An 18,788-nucleotide genomic window follows, 5' to 3' on the forward strand; every position below is an offset into this window, starting at 1 on the left:
TGAATGACTTCATGGTATGTCAGTCCTTTTGCGCTTGCTCCCCTTGTTCCCCAATTATAGTTTTGATATCTAACCATGCTGCTACTGGTTGTTCACTTTAGCTGTGGCATGGTTGTTCCTTGTAGGAATCAACCACAGTCTATGCACTCTCCTACTGATGGAATTCGGTTATCTTCACTTTTTCTGTTACAAACAATTCTGCAGTGAACATTCTTGAACATGTCTCCTTGTGTCTATGTGCAGTTTTAGAGCATTCTTTAGTTGGTAGAAATTTATTAAGTTGCCAGCAGTTGCTGCTCCTATCTCTCAGCATAGGCAGATGCCAAGTCCTCCTGGGAGAACCTTGCACCCCAAATGCCGTTTGGGTCCATCGGTAGCCAGTGCTGATCCGGCCTCGTTGCACCTTTGTTGCTCTCCAGCTCTTTCTGTGTTTCTCTGGTTGGTCTCTTAAGGTTCTCAACTGTGGCCTGTTCCAAGCACCACTCATTTCTCAAGGACCCTACCGTACCTTTGCTCCCCCCGCTCCCAAGAGATGACCTCACTTTTTATTTTCCTGAGAAAAAGGAGGTGACCTGATGAGAGCTCCCATTATCCCTCCTTTCAAACTTCTCAGCATTTCCATCCAGAAGAACCGTGAACATGTTTTGCAAACCACAAATTCTTTATGGAATGAATGGAGGCGTCCATTTTTTTAAAAGTTTCTCAGACCCTGCACTGGAACCTTGTCTTAGTAGGAGCTGCACCATCCTCAAAATCACAAATTCAAGTACTCTCTGACCCCAGCCTCCAGCTCCTCTAGCTTAGTTCCTGAAGTGCTCTCCCCGTACTGGTTCTCCAACTTCCTGAGACGTCGGGCAGTGTGCTCCTTCATTCTGTCTGTCCCCCGCTTCCTGTCTTCACAGCCCTCTTTCCATTTCCTCCTCCCCCAGCTCCAACCCAGACCTCTCTCCCAGATCTCTACCTTTTCCTGCACCGATCTGCTGCATAGCTGTGTCCTGGGAACTTTCTGTTATTTCTCCTGTGTTCCATATCTAGTCTCTGTTTTTCTCATTTTCAGTTTAGTTTTCTATTTTGTGGGAATACTCCCTTTCCTCTTTCTTGTGTTACTTTCTTATTTTGTTGAAATAACTTTTCCAGTAGCTTTCTAAGAGCAAGTGCATAGGAGATAAGGTTTTTGGAGTCTGGAATGTCAGAAAATGTCTTTTTTCTACCCTAACACTTGATCAACACTTTGGCTGAGTATAGATTATGGGTTGAAAATAATTTTCTCTCAGAATCTTTTTAAAATTGTAGTAGAATACACATAACATAAAATTTACCAATTTAACCATTTTTAAGTGTGCAGTTCAGTGGTATGGGGTACATTCACATTGTTGTGTGACCATCACTACCATCCATCTCCAGAACTCTTTTCATCTTGCAAAATGTTAATTGAAAGTTAATTAAAACAATTAACTTTCCATTTCCCCCCTCCCCCTGTCCCCTGGCAACCACCATTCTGCTTTCTGTATCTATGAATTTGATTACTGTAGGTGCCTTGTATAAGTGGAATCATACAGTATTTGTCTTTTTGTGACTGGCTCATTTCACTTAGCATAATGTCCTCAAGTTGCAGCCATGTTGTAGTATGTGTCAGAATTTCCTTCCTTCTTAAGGCTGAATAATATTCCATTGTGTGTACATGCCACATTTTGTTTATCCATTCATCCGTGGATGAACACTTGGGTTGCTTCCACTTTTTGATTATTATGAATAAGCTGCTATGAATATGGGCGTACAAATATCTCTTTGAGACCCTACTTTCAGTTCTTTTGTGTATATACCCAGAAGTGGCATTGCTGGATCATATGGTAATTCTCTGTTTAATTTTCTGAGGAACTGCCATGCTGTTTTTGCTAATGGCTGTACCATTTACATTCCCACCAACAAGGCACAAGGGTTCCAATTTCTCTACATTCTCTCTAACACTTGGTATTTTCTGCTTTTTTGATAGTAGCCATCCTAATGGTTTGAGAAAGTATCTTATTGTGGTTTTGCTTTGCATTTCCTTTCTGATTAATAATGTTGAGCATTTTTTCATGTGCTTATTTGCCATTTGTGTATCTTTAATGTTGAGCATTTTTTCATGTGCTTATTTGCCATTTGTGTATCTTCTTTGGAGAAATGTCTATTCAAGTCCTTTGTCCATTTTTAATTGGGTTGTTTATTTTTTTAATTGTTGAGTTGTGGGAGTTCTTTATATATTCTGGATAACCCCCTGTCAGATATATGATATGCAAACATTTTCTCCCATTTTTTGTGTTGCCTTTTCATTATGTTGATTGTGCCCTTTGATGCACAGATGTTTTTAATTTTAATGCAGTTCAATTTATTTTTTCTTTTGTTGCTTGTGTTTTGGTATCATACCCAAAAAATCATTACCAAATTGAATGTTGTGAAGCTTTTGCCCTATCTTTTCTTCTAAGACTTCTATAATTTTAGCTCTTATGTTTAGGTTTTCTTAGAACTTTTAAGATATTCCCCACCGTCTTCTGTTGTCCAACATGGCTGTACAGAAGGCTGATGCTGTCCTGATTCTTGTTCCTTGGTGTGTAGTCTTGGTTTTTCTCTCTCTGGGAGATTCTTTATTCCTGCTATTCTGAAATTTTACAATAATGTGTTTTGCTGAGGGTCTTTTTTAAAAGAATTATTTTGCTGGGCACTCATTGTGCTCTTATAATATGGAAATGCTTGTCCTCAGCTCTGGAAAATCTTATATTACTTCTTTGATAATTTCCTTCTTCTGTTTTCTCCTTTGGATGCTAGACCCACTAGATTGGTCCTTTAAACTTTATATTTCTTTTCTATTTTTCTCCCTTTTGCCTGTGGGAGACATCCTTATCTTATGTTCTAACCCTTTTATTGATCTTTTTAAATCGAGCACTTAAAATTTTTTTCATTTTTTCAACAGCTACCCTATTCCTATTTTGTTGCCTTGCCCGGCCTCATCTTCTTGCTTCTGACTTGATGCTCTTGGCTTAGTTTCCCTTGGGGCTTGAAGCATTTACTTTGAAAAAAAAAGTTGGAGTATTCCCAAGTAACCTGTTCTGTTTTGTCCCTCAGGACTGAATGTCTGATGTGCATCTGAAACTTAGCATTTCAAAACTAAATTCCTACTTTGCCCCCAAACTGCTCTGCCTTCAGCCTTCTCTGCCTCAGCTCATGGCTGCTCCATCATTCCTGGTGCTTAGGCCAAAAATTTTGGAGTCATTTTTTATTTTTTTTCTCTCACATATGACATCATTTTAATCAGTCAGAAAACCTTGTTGGTGCTGTCTTCAGAATGTACTCAGAATCTGAGCTCTGATCACTACTTCTGTGCCTGCAGCCCTGGTCCCAGACATCGTCATCTCTTGCCTGGATTACTGTAATAACCCCCCAGTCCCAAAGTTTTATTATGAAAAGTCTCAAATATACAATGAAATTGAAAGAATTTTACACAAATACTTATATTCTCAACATCTAGATTCCAACCTTAACAATTTCCCATGCTTGCTTTCTCATTTATTGATTATCCATCTGTCCAGCCATTCTGTCTGTAATAACCTTTTAACTAGGCTCCTTGCTTCGTTCCTTACCTGTGTTTTGTTCCCAACACATCACTCCGGGTGATTATTTTGAAGCATAAGTCAAATTATATCTCCCCTCTGCTCAAAACCCTGAAATGACGATCCGTTTCACTCAGTCTTTCCACCTGCCTGAGTTCCCAATACCTTGCTTGTGCTCTTTCTGCTCCATGCTGGTCTCCTTGTTTTTCCAGCCTTTGCCCTCTGCCTGGAATGTTCTTCCTCCAGATTTTCCCAGTGCTGTCTGCTTTACTTTCTGAATCTTTGTCCAAAATCATCTCTCAATGTGGCTTATCTTGATACCCTACTTAAATTTGTAACCTGGCCCTCCATACAAACTCTCAACCCTTTGCCCTGCTCTACTTTTTCTTTTTTTTTTTTGCCTGTTACCTTCTAATGTTTATTAATTCATTCATTCATTCTGTTTATTGTCTGTCTTCTTCCTACCTCCTCCCATCCCTGTGATAAAATATAAGAATTTAAGCTCCACCAGCACTGGAAACTTTGTCTGTTTTGGTTTCTGTTTATCCCAAGTACCTTGAACAGTGATGCTGAATAAATATTTGTTGAATGAATAGATGAAACTTTCTGTCTGGTGCTATCAATTTCACTTTTTATTTTTATTTTTGAGTTTTCTTTTCTTTCCTTCATTTGCCAGATCTTCCAGATTCCTCTTTTGTGTTTGTTTTGATCTTTTTCTTTCATTCTTGGAGGCTCTCCTTAAATGTCTGGTAATCTTTGGCTGTCCACTCATATTTTAGAGCAAAAAATGAAAAAGCCAATTAGTGGAATTTCACAGTAGGGTGAATTGGCAGGGAACTCTCTTTCTCTTGAGGAGCCCCAAATATGAGTATCTGGCTGTCTCTTCTTGGGGCTTTTACTTTCTCCAGAAAAGGATCCTCTGAAATCTGGCCACCAGTGCTGTTGGAGTAGGTGGGGTGGGTGAGGGCTGGGGTCCTAATGTTGCTGTGCAGACTTATCTAAAATCTTGCTATCAGCTCTGATCTTCAACACACTCAGTTCCATTCTTTTTCAGACATATGTCTCATCCTCAGCTCCTGCAGTATCTTTTGCCTCCATGTCCCAAACCTCTTAGGGATTCTTCAGAGATGGGGGTGGGGGGAACTGGAGTTAACAGGAAAGCCAGGAATCTTTGGTAGCGATTTAAGAACAAAACAGTGGGTCATGGGGAGAGAGGATGACAAAAAGAATGAAGGGATATATGTGGGGGGATAAAACCATTGTCAGGACTTATAACTTAAAGATCTCTCCAGGCCTTTTGGGAGATTGATGACATGGCGGTAACTAAGGCAGGGAATTTTTGCTGGGGGAATTATGAACTTCAGAAAATTTGGGTGTGGGGTGCAAGGCAGACTTTCTAGCTTACAATACCCTGATGGCAATTAAAAATAAGTACCTCCTGAATGCATGCTTTCTAGATGTGTGCTGATCAACACATCAGATTTTGTAGTGTTGGAAGTTTTCATCCTTAAGTTTTTGTACTCTTCATTTTAGTATTGTGACTAGCTTTTAATTTTTACTGGCTGATTAAGAAATGGATAATCCTGAAAAATTCATTTTACAGATTATAGTAAATACAGTTTATTTACTATAGTACACCTCCCATATAGTAAGCACTCAATAAATTTTAGTTGTTACTGTAGTTTTTTAGTTTCATGTGCTTCTTCTTGGAATTTCCACAACTGCCTGTTAGTATTGTCACTCCCATTCTGTAGCAGTGGACGCTGCAGTTCAGAGCATTTGGGACTGGGTCAAGGCCAACGGAAGCCTCTTCTGGGGAAGTGGCTACTTTCGTTCAGAATGCCGCTGTCGGGGAGGGTGAAGTGGGTGGCTCAGAGGCTCAGTTGGCATTGTCTGGTGAGTGACACTGCTTCGCTGTGAGGTAGCAAGCGCAGCGGTATCATATCCAGACAATTGCTACATGTTTGTTTTCCAAAAGTGTAGTGAACAGATGGGATTGATCGCTCTGGCATTTTGTGGTGGTCATTAGAAAAATAACGTACCTGAAAGGAGATAGTAGAGTGGAACTTAAAAATCAGCTGGTTTCGGGGTCCAGCCGAGTGGCGGAGCAGCTAAGTTCCTGTGCTTGCTTCAGCGGCCCGGGGTTTGCTGCTCAGGGTCCCGGGCACGGACCTAGCACTGCTCATCAAGCCATGCTGTGGCAGGCGTCCCACATATAAAGTAGAGGAAGGTGGACACGGATGTTAGCTCAGGGCTAATCTTCCTCAAAAACAAAAACAAAAACATCACCTGGTTTGGGAATTTGTACCAGCTGCTTCTGGACAAATGATGAAAAGATAAGTAATAATAGAGTTAGGAAAAATTAATGGGAAAAAGATGAAGAAATTTGTTGCAAATGTGTCCCCAACTTTCTTCTGTGAGCTTGTAAGCAGATCAAAGTTAATAACTGTCATTTGCTAGGAACAGCTCTGTAAGATAACTGACAGAAGAGAGATCCTTCAGAATTCCTCGGTAGACCGACCATAAATAACGTGGTGCAGCTGAAGAACAGAAAAAAGAACAAGAGAGGCACCCCAGGGAAAATGCTGACTTTGAAATTACTCTGTTAAAGACTCTCTGAATGCTACCACATCCACTATGCCACACCTTCTGATCAACTTTGAAGATAAGACTGAAGCCCCTTTCTCCCTATTGACGTGTGATTTTTCCAGTGCTGTGTCCAGGGCTAGACTGACAGGGCTTGTTAGCAAGCTATCTAATAATGGGAAAATAAGAGACTCGAGCTACCAAAAAGGCTTTTAGGAGTCTTCTCTAGACATTTCTGGCAAACTCAGAGAATTTTTCTAATATTTTTATTTGTGTCAAGAGAGTATTTTTCTCCTAGTGAAAATACAGATATCCAGGTTCCATAGAATGTGAATTGGAGAACTGACCCTGAACTAAATAATATTTCATTCCCCATTTTGTTGACATTTTGTTAAAATAAAAGCAAAAACATTTTTCTTATTGCAGCAGAAATATGCTGCATATGCAGAAATTCAACTGAAATTTTAAAAATGCAGATAAGCAAAAGAGAGAAAATAAAAATCACCCATAATTTCATTCATTAGAAATAATCTCTATTCAAATTTCATTTTTGAATTGAAAAAATTCTAATCATATTAATCCAAAGTAAATGCTGAGGTTACTTGAAAAAGGGGAAATTCTTTAGTGTTTTGAGGTTTTAGGGATACCAAAAGCATATTAAGATATCTTGCATAAGCCAGCCAGAGTCGTTTCAAGATACCTTATGCCATTTATACAAGCATGTATCTTAATTTGCGTGAGTTTTAAAAACACAATTCCATGTGATTCCACTGATCTTAGATTCTTTAATGCCACTACATTAATTCTTTGCCCAGTCTTTGGTTATATGCCTGAAGAGAGTCCATTATTCACTTTTAAGAATAGTCTCATTTAGTTTCATTCTAGAGTAATTGGGGTTTGTTGCGTAATCGTGTGTCACTTTTATTTGAAGCGGAAAAGTACAGCTGTGAGGAGCGCCTGAGAATGGCTCTTCTCTGCAATTCTACCTGAGGAGGCAGCTCTTGAGCTCCCCACAGGGGAGTTGGGACACAAGTGACAGGATGCCCCTCAGGGATTTTGGTTGATAGAGTGTGGTTTTAGGTTTTGGTCAAGCCCTCATTCCTCTTTCTGCCTTCGTTTTTCATACTGTTTCTAGCTTCTCAATTCAGATCCTGAGAAATCTCTCAAGGCTCTCCACTCTGTTCCAGTTTTTCACGGGCCCTATTTGGCAAGTAAATTCCTCTCTGGAGATTACTCACCAAGAACTCTTGTGTTGGAAATGTCGTCATAAATTGTCTTCAGTCAGATCCTCATGACCTCTGTAGCATGTTTTGATAAATAATTGTAACCAGACAGTATTTGGCTCGATAGTCTAACGCTTCCAATTGGTTCAGTCTTCAAAGTTGAGTTTTACTTTTGATGGACATTTTTTAGAAGTGCTAGGAAATTCTTTAGTAAATAAAAAATTATATTTTATTGATTTGTTTGCTAATAAATTTTAACTGTTAAAAATAGAAACCTCTCAGGCAAATAGTTATCTTCAGTTCTAGTGTTTTTTTACTAATACTAATTTTTTTCCAACAGCTTTGATATACAATATAGTGAATCCCACATACCAGGCTAGAACAGGAGTATTTCTAGCTTCTCTGGTTATCATTTATTGTCTATTGTTTTGTTTTTATTGTTAGTATAAAAAAGGCAAAGCTAAATTCTTTCCTCTACATCTGATACCTTATATTTGATTAATATCGAATGGCAATGAATGGTTTTCAGAGATATTTGCATTAAATTCAAAGTATTATCTGAATAATGCTAATGGAACTATTTGGAGTGAAATACTCTTTTATAATAAGTACACTCCTGATAGTCACATCTATTTCCAGCTTCAAGTGATAGGGTACACTGTCTCCTTTGCTTCCATAGCACCTTCTACATACACTTCTTAGATTTCACTCAATATTGTGTTCACCTGTCATTCTCGGAAGATTGAATTCCTTGAGAGCAAGGTTTAGCACATAGAAATGCTTGTTGAGTAAATGAATGGAAGAAAGAATAAATGAATTCTGGCAAAGTTTTGGCTAGCTCTATGAGGTACCAACGTGTGTTGGTTAAGAGCATGGACTCTGAAGCCAAAAGCACTTGGATTCAAATCTTAGCTCCATCATTTATTAGCTATGTGTCCTTAGACCACTGTATATGACATTCGAGTGTCTCACTTTTGTCTTTTAAACTATGGAGATAATTATAGTACCTATCTCACACAGTTATAAAAATTAAATGAGGTGATATATGCAAAGTGCTCAGACCAGTGCTTGTATATAGTCAGTGCTCTGTAGGTGTTTGCTGCTATTCTTATTATTATCATTAGTTAAGTAACCCTGGCCTGGAATAGTGGTTGCCTTCATTCTGGAATTCGGTGTTTCTTCCTGGCATCATGAAGTGCTTTGTCTTCATTTTGGATTCAGGAGCCCCGGGGATGGGAAGGGGTAGTGGAGGTCCTCAACACATCAAAAGCTGAGGACATTTGTACCTCTGTCAATCATCCGGCTGCACAGACTCACTTGAACCAACAAACAGCTTTTTGTTTTGGTTAGAATTCTATCAATTCAGTGCGGTAAACTGTTACCTCAGGCAGGCTCTGATTCATCTTAATTCAGAGGCTAAAACTAATTATTAATTAATAAACATAGTTTATTTGGTAGGTAAAATGTTTACAAAGAGTGACCCATGGGGGAGATAATAAAAAGAGTTTGAGATGATAACAGAGTGGGGAAGACTGGATTGAAAGATATTTGAAGACTGGCTCTAGCATTAACTGTTTAATGATTTTCATCTTTGCATTTTTAAAAAGTGGTCTATTGGATATCTAATATGATTGCATCTAGCTCTTGGCCTTAGGTTTATTTACTTTCTAGTCCCCCCCCCCCAACATTTTATTATGAGGAATTTCTAACGTATGGAAAAGTTAAAAGATTTTACAGTGAACACCCATTTGCTCAACATGTAGATGCTACCATTAATGTTTTGCTATACTTGCTTGACCACGTATCTGTACATTTATCTATCCCTCTATCCTCTAAGACATGTTATGTTTTTATATGTTTGGTTAGGTCTATTTTGATATGAAAGTCCTCATCTGGGAGAAGCTGATGTTTTATTCTCAGCCCCCAGGATACTAACAGTGGCATATATACATACATGAAGCAATGCTTTTTAAGAGTTGCAAAGTAAGAATTCCTCCTACTGGAAGGATTCTTTTAGGGTCACAGTGGGGACAGAGAAAGAAATGTGTAGGTGGAAAAAGAAATACTTGGGAAGATAATTTAACTAATAGGTAATCCCTCCAAACATTCTTTTTGATACAATTTTTTTAGTTTCGCTTTGCAAGCTATGCAACTCAGCTCTTATTGTTTCCAGTAAATGGCAACATTTATGGAGCAGAAAAAGAATTAAGTTAAATAAAAAGTTTTAAAGAAAATCCTTGTAGGTTGAAAGTTAACAGTAAAATACACACAAACGCGCAAGATATCAGTTTGCGTCAACTTTACTTCCTCTAGAGAAGTTATGGGGTCTAATTGCATAGCTTTCCTTTTCATCACTAGTGCAGAACCACAATGCTCGCCCTTTTGGAGTTCTGCCAGCAACTCCAAAGAGCATGCTTAGGTCACAGGGCAAAATCTTGATTATTATTCAAAAAAGAAGGCGTAGTCACTCTGTTCCTCATGAACCACGCAAACACTCACTAGAAAATTGCTGCTTTTGGAGGGCAGTTTTTGGTTGCTGTTGTTTTCTGGCAATGGGTGTTTGCTAGAAATACGGAGCTGCAAAGTTCCTAATGAGCATTTCTCCCTTTTACTTTTAGTTCACTTCTTTAACTGATACGGACATGATATAATCTCCACTGAGTCAAAGGATGGCGTCTACCCCTGTGCTTCCCGCTGAAGATGAGCAGGTTTCCTTGGGCATCGATGATCTCCATATTTCACTGCAAGGTAATTCAGATTGGGTGGGCTGACACCTAGAGCAAGTGTGGAAACCTGACCCTCATCTATTCACAAATCGTGTTGCTTTCTGTCTCTCTTATGGTGAAATGTCTATCTATCTATTTGTCCGTGTGTCTAACTACCTGTATTTTTCCAGTTGTAGAACCTTTCAATAGACTTAAATGTCTTTATTGCTATCTCAGCTCTCTAGGAAAGTAAGGAATACCTGGAAGGAATTTGGCATCTGAGTGTATGTATTTTATTTGCAGTGAAACTTAAATAGTTAACCATAATTTGCATTGTTGGCACTTAGTTTCCATCTTTTTGCATAGCCTCTTTTAATGTACATCCTTATTTTGCCCTAATAGAAAGGAAAAGTGGTAGTATTATGAGTGACCTTTCAATTATATGAATCATGTGCATTTATGCAGAGTAAGTTTTAGGCTTCTTGTGGAGTTGGCAATATTTGTTTTGTACTTTGAAAATTCCTTAGCCCCTAGGCTTTCCACCTTTGTTGATAAAGCACGTCTTGGAGCTGAGTAAAGCTTCTCTAGTGTAGAAGAAATAAGGCTATGGCAAGTCTTTGAAAATATTTATGTAACTATTTTAAAGTAATTTTAATATTATGGACAGTATTATGTATCATTCTTAGAATGTTACTTAGAAGCCATAGATTTTAAGTTATTTATGATAAAGATCTTGAAATGACTTTCTTTTTTGATATTTTCTTTTTAATTAAAAATCTATTTTGAATGATTCGCTTCTTGACTTTGGGATCAATAGTTATTGCAGTAGACTATACCTATGTGTATCAGGCTTTTAAAAATAAATGTCATGCGATTTGTATAGACTCAGAAACGTAATATGTTGAGAAGGCAGTACTGGAGGTAGGAATTTTAAAAATTCCCTGAAAGTACATTTTTTATAGTGTCATACAATATTCATAGGTAGTTGGAATCAAATTTTCATTTAACTGAAAAAACTCAATATTCTTGTTTTTCTCTGAAGTTTTGGTTGCGTGTGAGTAGCAACTCACGTAACCTAAACCCTGTCAGGGAGCCAGTGCATCAATCAATAGTCGGGTAAGTCTGATTTCTCATGCTGGCTCTGCCACTTACTAGTTCTTTGAATTTGGACAAGAGACTTAATCTTTTTTGAGTTGCAGTTTCCTCACGTTTAAAATATGGATGATAATGCCTGTATTGCACCTGTGTTTTGAAGATGAACAACAATGCTTGCCAAGGGCTTAGCACAGTGCCTGACAGAGTAGGAGTTCAATAAATGCATCGTAATTTCCTCTTATATATTTACAGTCAAAATATTTCTCTTGGGAGCTACAGCTAGAGCGGAAACTGCGTGGTGGATACAAAAAAAATGTAAACTAAAAGTCTGTTTTTTTTCTTGACAATTCTATTCAATGGCTTCCCATCACATGTGGGATAGTCTCGACTTCTTGGTGTGGCTCACAGGCTCTTCCTGGCTGGCGCTCCCTTCTCTCCACTCGTATCCCATGAGCACCCGGTGCTCCAACCCCATGGCTCCCAAGGGGCCATCCCCCCCTGTTTGTGTGTTTTTGTTCAGGTTGTTCCTCCTGCCTCCCTTCCAGCTCACTATCCTGGTCCATCCGTGCCCATCCGAAACTCTGCCAGCCTCAGCCTCCTCCCTGAGCCCTGCTTTCCCTTTGGCTGAGATTCATGTTCCCTCCTCGGTCCTCCCATAGTAACTGTTTTAGCACTTATAGTTTTGTAGTTATCATATTTAACAATGTTTTCTTCCCCACTCCAGAGTGTGCTCCAAGACTTTTATGTAGCATGCTCTGGCTTACACGGCACTCTTTTATCCATTGTCTCATGTGATCCTCACAGCCACATTGTGAGGTACATAGTTTATCTTCAAGCACCTGGAAGGGAGCCATGGCTCAGGAAGATGGACTCACTGTCCCAGAGTCACACAGCTCATGAGCAGCGGAGCTGGGTTTTGAGCTGGAGGATAGTTTTCTTTCCACTGCACCACACCCCCTCTGACACATTCCAATAGTTTGAAAGAGGGAATTTCCCTAACAGCTTTCTCTGGAAAATCTGCTTCAGTCTTAGCCTTATCCTACTTAATCCATAGGAAACTTACATCACAATATGGACTGGCATCTTCAAGTAACGTTCATGATCTCAAGGTCATAAGTAGTTCAAAATAATTAGCAAATTACTGAGACCTGAGTGGTTTCTTATAGCATGTTTTGAATTATACTAGGTTATGCAATCTGCTTTACAATAGGAGACGAGTATGGGCGTTTGGTGTGGAAAGGTCACACGTACTACCAGTGGGAGTGAGTTTCCTCTGTGAGGTATTTAGAAGAACGTGGTGCTGTGTGCCTTGCTCTAGGGGGAGAGGTAGAAAGGCAGGACTATGATGTAGTCGGTTTGACACTGGTAGAGGCTGCTCACATCAGCCAGGTACCCTCAGGAGTGTCAGCCAAGAACTTCCCATGATTGTGGAACGAAGGCTTAACTGTGAAATGAGATTCGAGAGTCCCCGGTTAAATTCTATATTGTTATCAACAGATTTATCATGATTCTTTCAGGCTAAGTTGTTGAAAGAAAGAGAGAAGAAAACTGAGAGAGAGGAGGACGGAAGGAACTTGTCCATATTTCTGACAGTACTTTTGGTTTCGTGGCAGGATTATTAGTTATTTGGACAAAGAAATTGATAGATAATATTATGTGCATTAGCTATTACCGAACTGCAGGCTGTTGGCGATGATCTTAAAAGCATTTGGCTTCGTACGCTGTGTAAGCAGACTCGTACTTCACAAAATCCACATGTGCTTAATGATCCTTGGAGTCATATGAGAAAAGAGATTTTATGTGATATGAGAGGCTCAGGGTCACTGCTCGGAAGAAGGTGTTTTTGTCTCTTCATTTCAGGATCTTTTAGAGGCAGGGAGAGGCAGCAGCACGGCCTGTTTAACTTGCAATGCCGACTTTATTTTAGCCAAAACTTACCTAAGCTGAGACGGGTGGTGCCCATCCCCTGACGCAGAATAATAGGCTCAAGAAAAGGTTAAGGTGTCTGAACTGAAAGGCGGTGATTCATCATTGATATGCTACGAAAACAGACAGGTCATGTGTGCAGGGCCTGCCGGGAGCCAGGCAGTGCTCGGCCGAAATTCATAGAGCAGGACAGTGAACAGGTGACTTCGTCTTTCTTTCTGTTCAGCTTTTCAGCTTTTTTGTGATCTTTGAGGAAATGTCTTTTTGAAGGGATTTTGAGGGCCCTTTTGTAGAGAGGTATTTATATCCTCTGAGTCTAGTGAGGAGGATGCATTGAAAAGGTTGGATTGTTAGGAGGAGAAAGAAATGGCACTTGTGAATTTGAGCAGATTAATGTAAAAATGGAATTTATTTTGGTTTAGTGCCTTTTTTACTCCTATGGATGGTCCACATTCTAAATAAATTCGATCCATGAAAAATCAGATGATTAAAATGATGAATAAATGGCTGTTTAAAAAAATTATTTGCTTTACTAAGGTGTCCACTATAGTATTCTTTAAATCTTTTCATTGGATTTCTTTTTTTTTTTTTTAAAGATTTTCTTTTTTTCCTTTTTCTCCCCAAAGCCCCCCAGTACATAGTTGTATATTCTTCGTTGTGGGTCCTTCTAGTTGTGGTATGTGGGACGCTGCCTCAGCGTGGTTTGATGAGCAGTGCCATGTCCGCGCCCAGGATTCGAACCAACGAAACACTGGGCCGCCTGCAGCGGAGCGCGTGAACCCAACCACTCGGCCATGGGGCCAGCCCCTCTTTTTTTTTTTTTTTAAAGATTGGCACCTGAGCTAACAACTGTTGCTGATCTTCTTTTTTTTTTTTTCTGCTTTTTCTCCCCAAATCCCCCCAGTACATAGTTGTATATTTTAGTTGTGGATCCTTCTAGTTGTGGCATGTGGGACGCTGCCTCAGCGTGACCTGACGAGTCGTGGGTCCTGCGAGTCGAGCAGGTGTTTCCGGCATGCTCGCCAGGTGGTTCAGCCACGTCTGCACCCGGGATCCAAACCAGCGACACCCTGGGCCGCCGAATGGAGCGCGCAACCTTAACCACTCGGCCATGGGGCCGGCCCCTCCATTAGATTTGTTACTTGGCAAAATAATAGATGCTTCCTTCTCTTTTATCCTAAGAAAATGGTAGCTGTGTATTTTGCCTGAAGTGAATCCCTGCTAAGCTCTGCGGGTGGGAAAGGTATGTTTAGGGAACAATTCTTTCGAGTATCAGATACATACGATTATGGAAACAGTAAGGAGTAGAGTTGGATAAGGATCAGAGAATTTTCAAGTTGGAGGGGATTTTCTTTGTCATTCAGTTTAATGTGAGACCGAAGTAGGAATCCCTTCAGACGTATTTCTGTGATTAAGATCCTTGAGGGAGCTGAATTCAAACCCAAGAAGTTTCGGAATTTTGCTGTTAGGCAGCGGGTAGCTATTGGGTCTTGAGGATGAGGGTGCCTGGTCAGAGGTCAGAGTTGGGCCTTAGGAGAATGACGCGGCTTTGAGGTATGAGAAGACTTGACAGGGGTGAGAAAGTGGAATTGGAGAAACCAATGTGTAGGCTTTGCAAACAACTGGGTGTTGGGGAATGTTTGCCCGGATTGGAGTTACAGCAGTGAGGATGAAAGTATGGGACAGATGTGAAAACCGTGAGCCGGGAAGGCTCAGGAGGACTTTGCAGCTATTGAATATGGATAGCAAAGTAGGGAGGCTTCAAGGGTTAGAAGCTGAGCTGCTTAGGATAATAGTGGCAACAGCTATAATGCGCAAATTATTAATTTTCTTTTTATTTAGTGTGTTTTCACTATTTTAGTACTATCAAATTAAACAATTATAAATGATATTAAAAATAATAAATATTATTTTATATGAATGTGCTTCAAATGAATTGTAGATAAAATACAGTGTTTACAAAGAAAGTCTTTCTTGGGGATTTCTTATGTGATGGAAAGATTGAAAGCGTGATGCAGGCACAGGACCCATTTGAAAGTCAAATTAATAATGGATGGAATTGACTGACCAGGCTGACTCATCTTGTGATATTTTAAATGATAGCTGTGGCAAATTTGAATTGTTTTGGATTCTTTCTCTATATATTTCAGATTTAAGTTATTTCTTTTTAACAGGTTGTTGGCCGTAAAGGGACACAATCAGAAATTTACATAACAGAAACACATTATTTTGTTCAAAAATGAAGTCCACTAATGCTTTAGAAAAGCAGCATTCGAATACTGAGTGTTGTCATTAATTAGACACAGAACTAGGAAGGAGCGTGTGTTCTGATATCTTTGCCGTCACATGAAGAGTTAACTTTCATGCAGTCCTGCCACAATTTGGGTGAATGGTGCTGTCTACATGAACCTGGATAAAACCACGTGCAGTCTAGTTACTGTGCCATTTCAAACAGTGCTCGTATATTTTATTTAGTGCTGTTATCATCTAGATGACATATTTTAAAAGATTAAAAAACTCCGTGCGTCTTCTGGGTAGGTACCATTACTTGGTGGGGTTCAGTGGTGAAATGTGAGTCCCTGTAGTTAGGTTTTTCCTCTGCTGAAATTTATTTGTTATTTACTGAGTGTCCACCTGAAGGGAGGCTTTTGATTTATGTATTATTTTTAGTAACATGAGAAATTACTCACGTTCAATGTGTTACATTAAAGCATAATAATTTGCTGTAATGCTTAATTTTATTCAGTTGTTCAGTAAATACATTTGTGTATTTATATTGGAATGCCAACCACATGCAGGGGGCTGGGTGTTAAGGGTATAAAGGTGAATAGATTGCACACCATTAGGACGTGTGTGGTCCAGGTGTGCTTTCGATGTCATGAGAAAGACCTGGGATGCAGATCTCATCATTCTTAGGAGACGAGGTGAAATCCTTAAGTACACAGGGTCATGTTCCTAACTTTGGTATCCAGCATACAAATTCCATCAAAATATGACTGAAAATATTGTCTGGAATATCTTTTCGTATTTCAGTTCTAGGAAGTGAAGAAAAATATACTCTACATATTGTTTGCAAGGTTATATATTCCTGTTGCTGTAAACATCGAACATTTTAGTAAGAACCTCCCTGGAGATTGTCTTCTTGCTGACCCCCCTGTAATTGTGCCTTATCCTTGAGTTTCGTATCGTTTTTGGACCCCACTTGCTTTAATCAGCCTTCTGAGTTCCTCCAAGTGTGTGTCAGTTGCCCTGCCTAAGATACTCCTGTGTCTTTATTGCCGATGAAGTTTCTGACCTATTTTAGGCTTTCAGTAAACTGTGTAACGAATAAATGAGTGGCCATTCCAATATTACAAATCTATAAAGTCCCCTGAATTAGAAGAACTGTTCAGTGTACAGGAAAGTCAGCCGATAGGATGGAGACATGGCTGTCTTTAGACGTGAGGCAGTGCGGTGTGTCGAGGGCTCTTGGAGGCTCAGCAGTGCTTTCGTGTCCTGTTTCTGAGAGAAATTCTGTTCTGCCTTATGACAGGGAGTGAACAAAACCGTGTGAAGTCTGAGAAAGAGGAACAGGATTAATGAAAGACCTCCTGGGTGGAATTTCCATCCTGTTGCAGCCACATCCTCAGTGTGGAATTTTGATGGAAATGATGAATGAAGAGTAAGAAAATGACATGTCCCAGGAGGCAGTATTTTTGCTACTCTAACCAATTCAGACTGCTTGCTTGTTAGGAATAAAAGCAAATCATCTCTGAGTGATTAGGTGATTTTTACTTTTTTGGCTAATTAGGTGATTATTACACTCAGAGGAAATAATCAAGTTATTGTCCTTCTCTGGCTGTCAGTGCCGTACTGTTCCAACACAAAAGCTTCCAGAAAGTTCCTGATATCATAGTAGCTGTCAATGTCTTTTGCTGTGCTTTCTTGGGAGATTCTTTGCCTTGATATTGTAAACCTTTATGAGCCTAAAAATATCCCAATTAAACAAAAAATGCAATAAGCTCTACAAACAGTAGTGTTTGCAGTGTACAGTGTTTTTTAGGGAAAAACAATTTTTTTCCCTTAGGTTGTATATACAGTTTTTGCTTCTGGGAACTTTGGTTCTGTCTTTGCCAGGAGTTTGGGGATAAGCTTACTTTATTCTGGGTCAGTTACATTTTGAAAACTAGGGCAAGATAAATCCAGGGTCATTTAGAGTCCTGTTAAAGTAGGTTAACAAAGATCTCATTCATTCCTTATAGAAATCGAAATCCATTTTAATTAGCCCCATGAGAGATACAAGATTTTCTGGGCTTTGTGTATGTGTGTGTGTGTGTCTGGAGGGGGTGTAATTATTCAGAGTTTAAAGTAGTATATAAGGAAAAAATAAAATTTCAAATTATTTTTCCTTGAAAACAGGAAAGTAAGAAGTCACTATAAGAGATTAATGTATACCTATTGGTGGGTTTAGTGTGTGGTTCTACACGCTAAAAACTGGAGGTGATTCTAAATGTGCCTCTTCAAGAGATTTCTTTCCTCTTCTGATTTCAGTGTTGCTGTTTACAGTTTCTCTGAATGGCTCTATTTTTCTAAAACATTTGGGAAATTTTGGTAACAGGTAACTTGTTTGTGGTTCTCAATGTGTAGGGAACTGAGGTTTACTACTACCAGGTATTTTTAGAGTCATTTAAAAATGGTAGATAAAAGGATATGAATGATTTATCAGAGAGATGGGATGTTCAAAGTTCTAAATGTGTATATGGTTGGAGGAAAGACATGAGATTCTGGGTGAATAATCTCTCCTGGTCCTTGACTGTCTGTGCAGTGATGCCCGTTCAATGGGTATAGGAAGAAAATGGTGGAAGAGTAGCCACACACAATTGCTGTGTGCCTCTGGGATGGAGCAGCACTCACTGGTCATACCTTGGTCTTTTCAGTCTTTACTGCACAAGGGACTACCAGTCACATCAGCGGAGAGATACTAGAAGATGCAGGGCACCTGGCTCAAAAATACACCACACAAACAGCTCTTCTCAAATGTGAGAAACATTTAAGATCTTCCCAAAACATTGGAATTGTTGGCCTTGTCTTCAGTTAAGTAGGATGATGAATAGTGGGAACTAGTTCTGCTGTGTATCTCTGTCTGCCTCTCTGAATGTTTTCTTGGCATAACTTCCAGACTTTTTTTTTTGGGTGAGGAAGATTGGCCCCGAGCGAACATCTGTTGCCAATCTTCCTCTTTTTGCTTGAGGAACGTTGTCCCTGAGCTAACGTCCGTGTCAATCTTCCTCTATTTTGTATGTGGGACGCTACCATAGCATGGCTTAATGAGCGATGTGTAGGTCTGTGCCTGGGATCTGAACCCACAAACCCTGGGCCCTGAAGCAGAGTGTGTGAACTTAACTACTACACCACCGGGCCAGCCTCTCCGGAAGGTTTTTATGTCTTCAAAACAAAATGTTTCCAAAGTTCAGGTGAATTCACACTTACTGCATCATCACATAATTACGATTTTTGTGAATACAGGTAAATCTGTTCATTGATTCATTGATGCCATGTGTGCTTCCTGAGACCCTACCTGGTATCAAGTGCTGTTTTAGGTTAAGAGAATACTGAGGCAACCAACTCCAGCAAGCTTCATATGCCCGTGGTGCTTGTATTTAAGTTAAGACAGAGAATAAATAATC

At 39.5% G+C, this 18,788-nt stretch overlaps 1 protein-coding gene across 8 annotated transcripts in view; it reads left to right on the plus strand.

Moving 5' to 3' along the window:
• The window catches only part of SYNE2 (spectrin repeat containing nuclear envelope protein 2), a 296,778-nt gene that overhangs the window by 35,674 nt on the left and 242,316 nt on the right, over positions 1-18,788 (plus strand). For all 8 annotated transcript variants that reach the window (XM_023627878.2, XM_023627880.2, XM_023627881.2 and 5 more), the window contains exon 2: positions 10,015-10,144. In XM_023627878.2, coding sequence (XP_023483646.1) covers positions 10,066-10,144 — 79 coding nt within the window. In that variant the 5' untranslated portion in view covers positions 10,015-10,065. The remainder of the gene's footprint in view (positions 1-10,014; positions 10,145-18,788) is intronic.

This window comes from Equus caballus, chromosome 24, assembly GCF_041296265.1.
Source record: "Equus caballus isolate H_3958 breed thoroughbred chromosome 24, TB-T2T, whole genome shotgun sequence".
Classification (NCBI taxonomy): domain Eukaryota; kingdom Metazoa; phylum Chordata; class Mammalia; order Perissodactyla; family Equidae; genus Equus; species Equus caballus.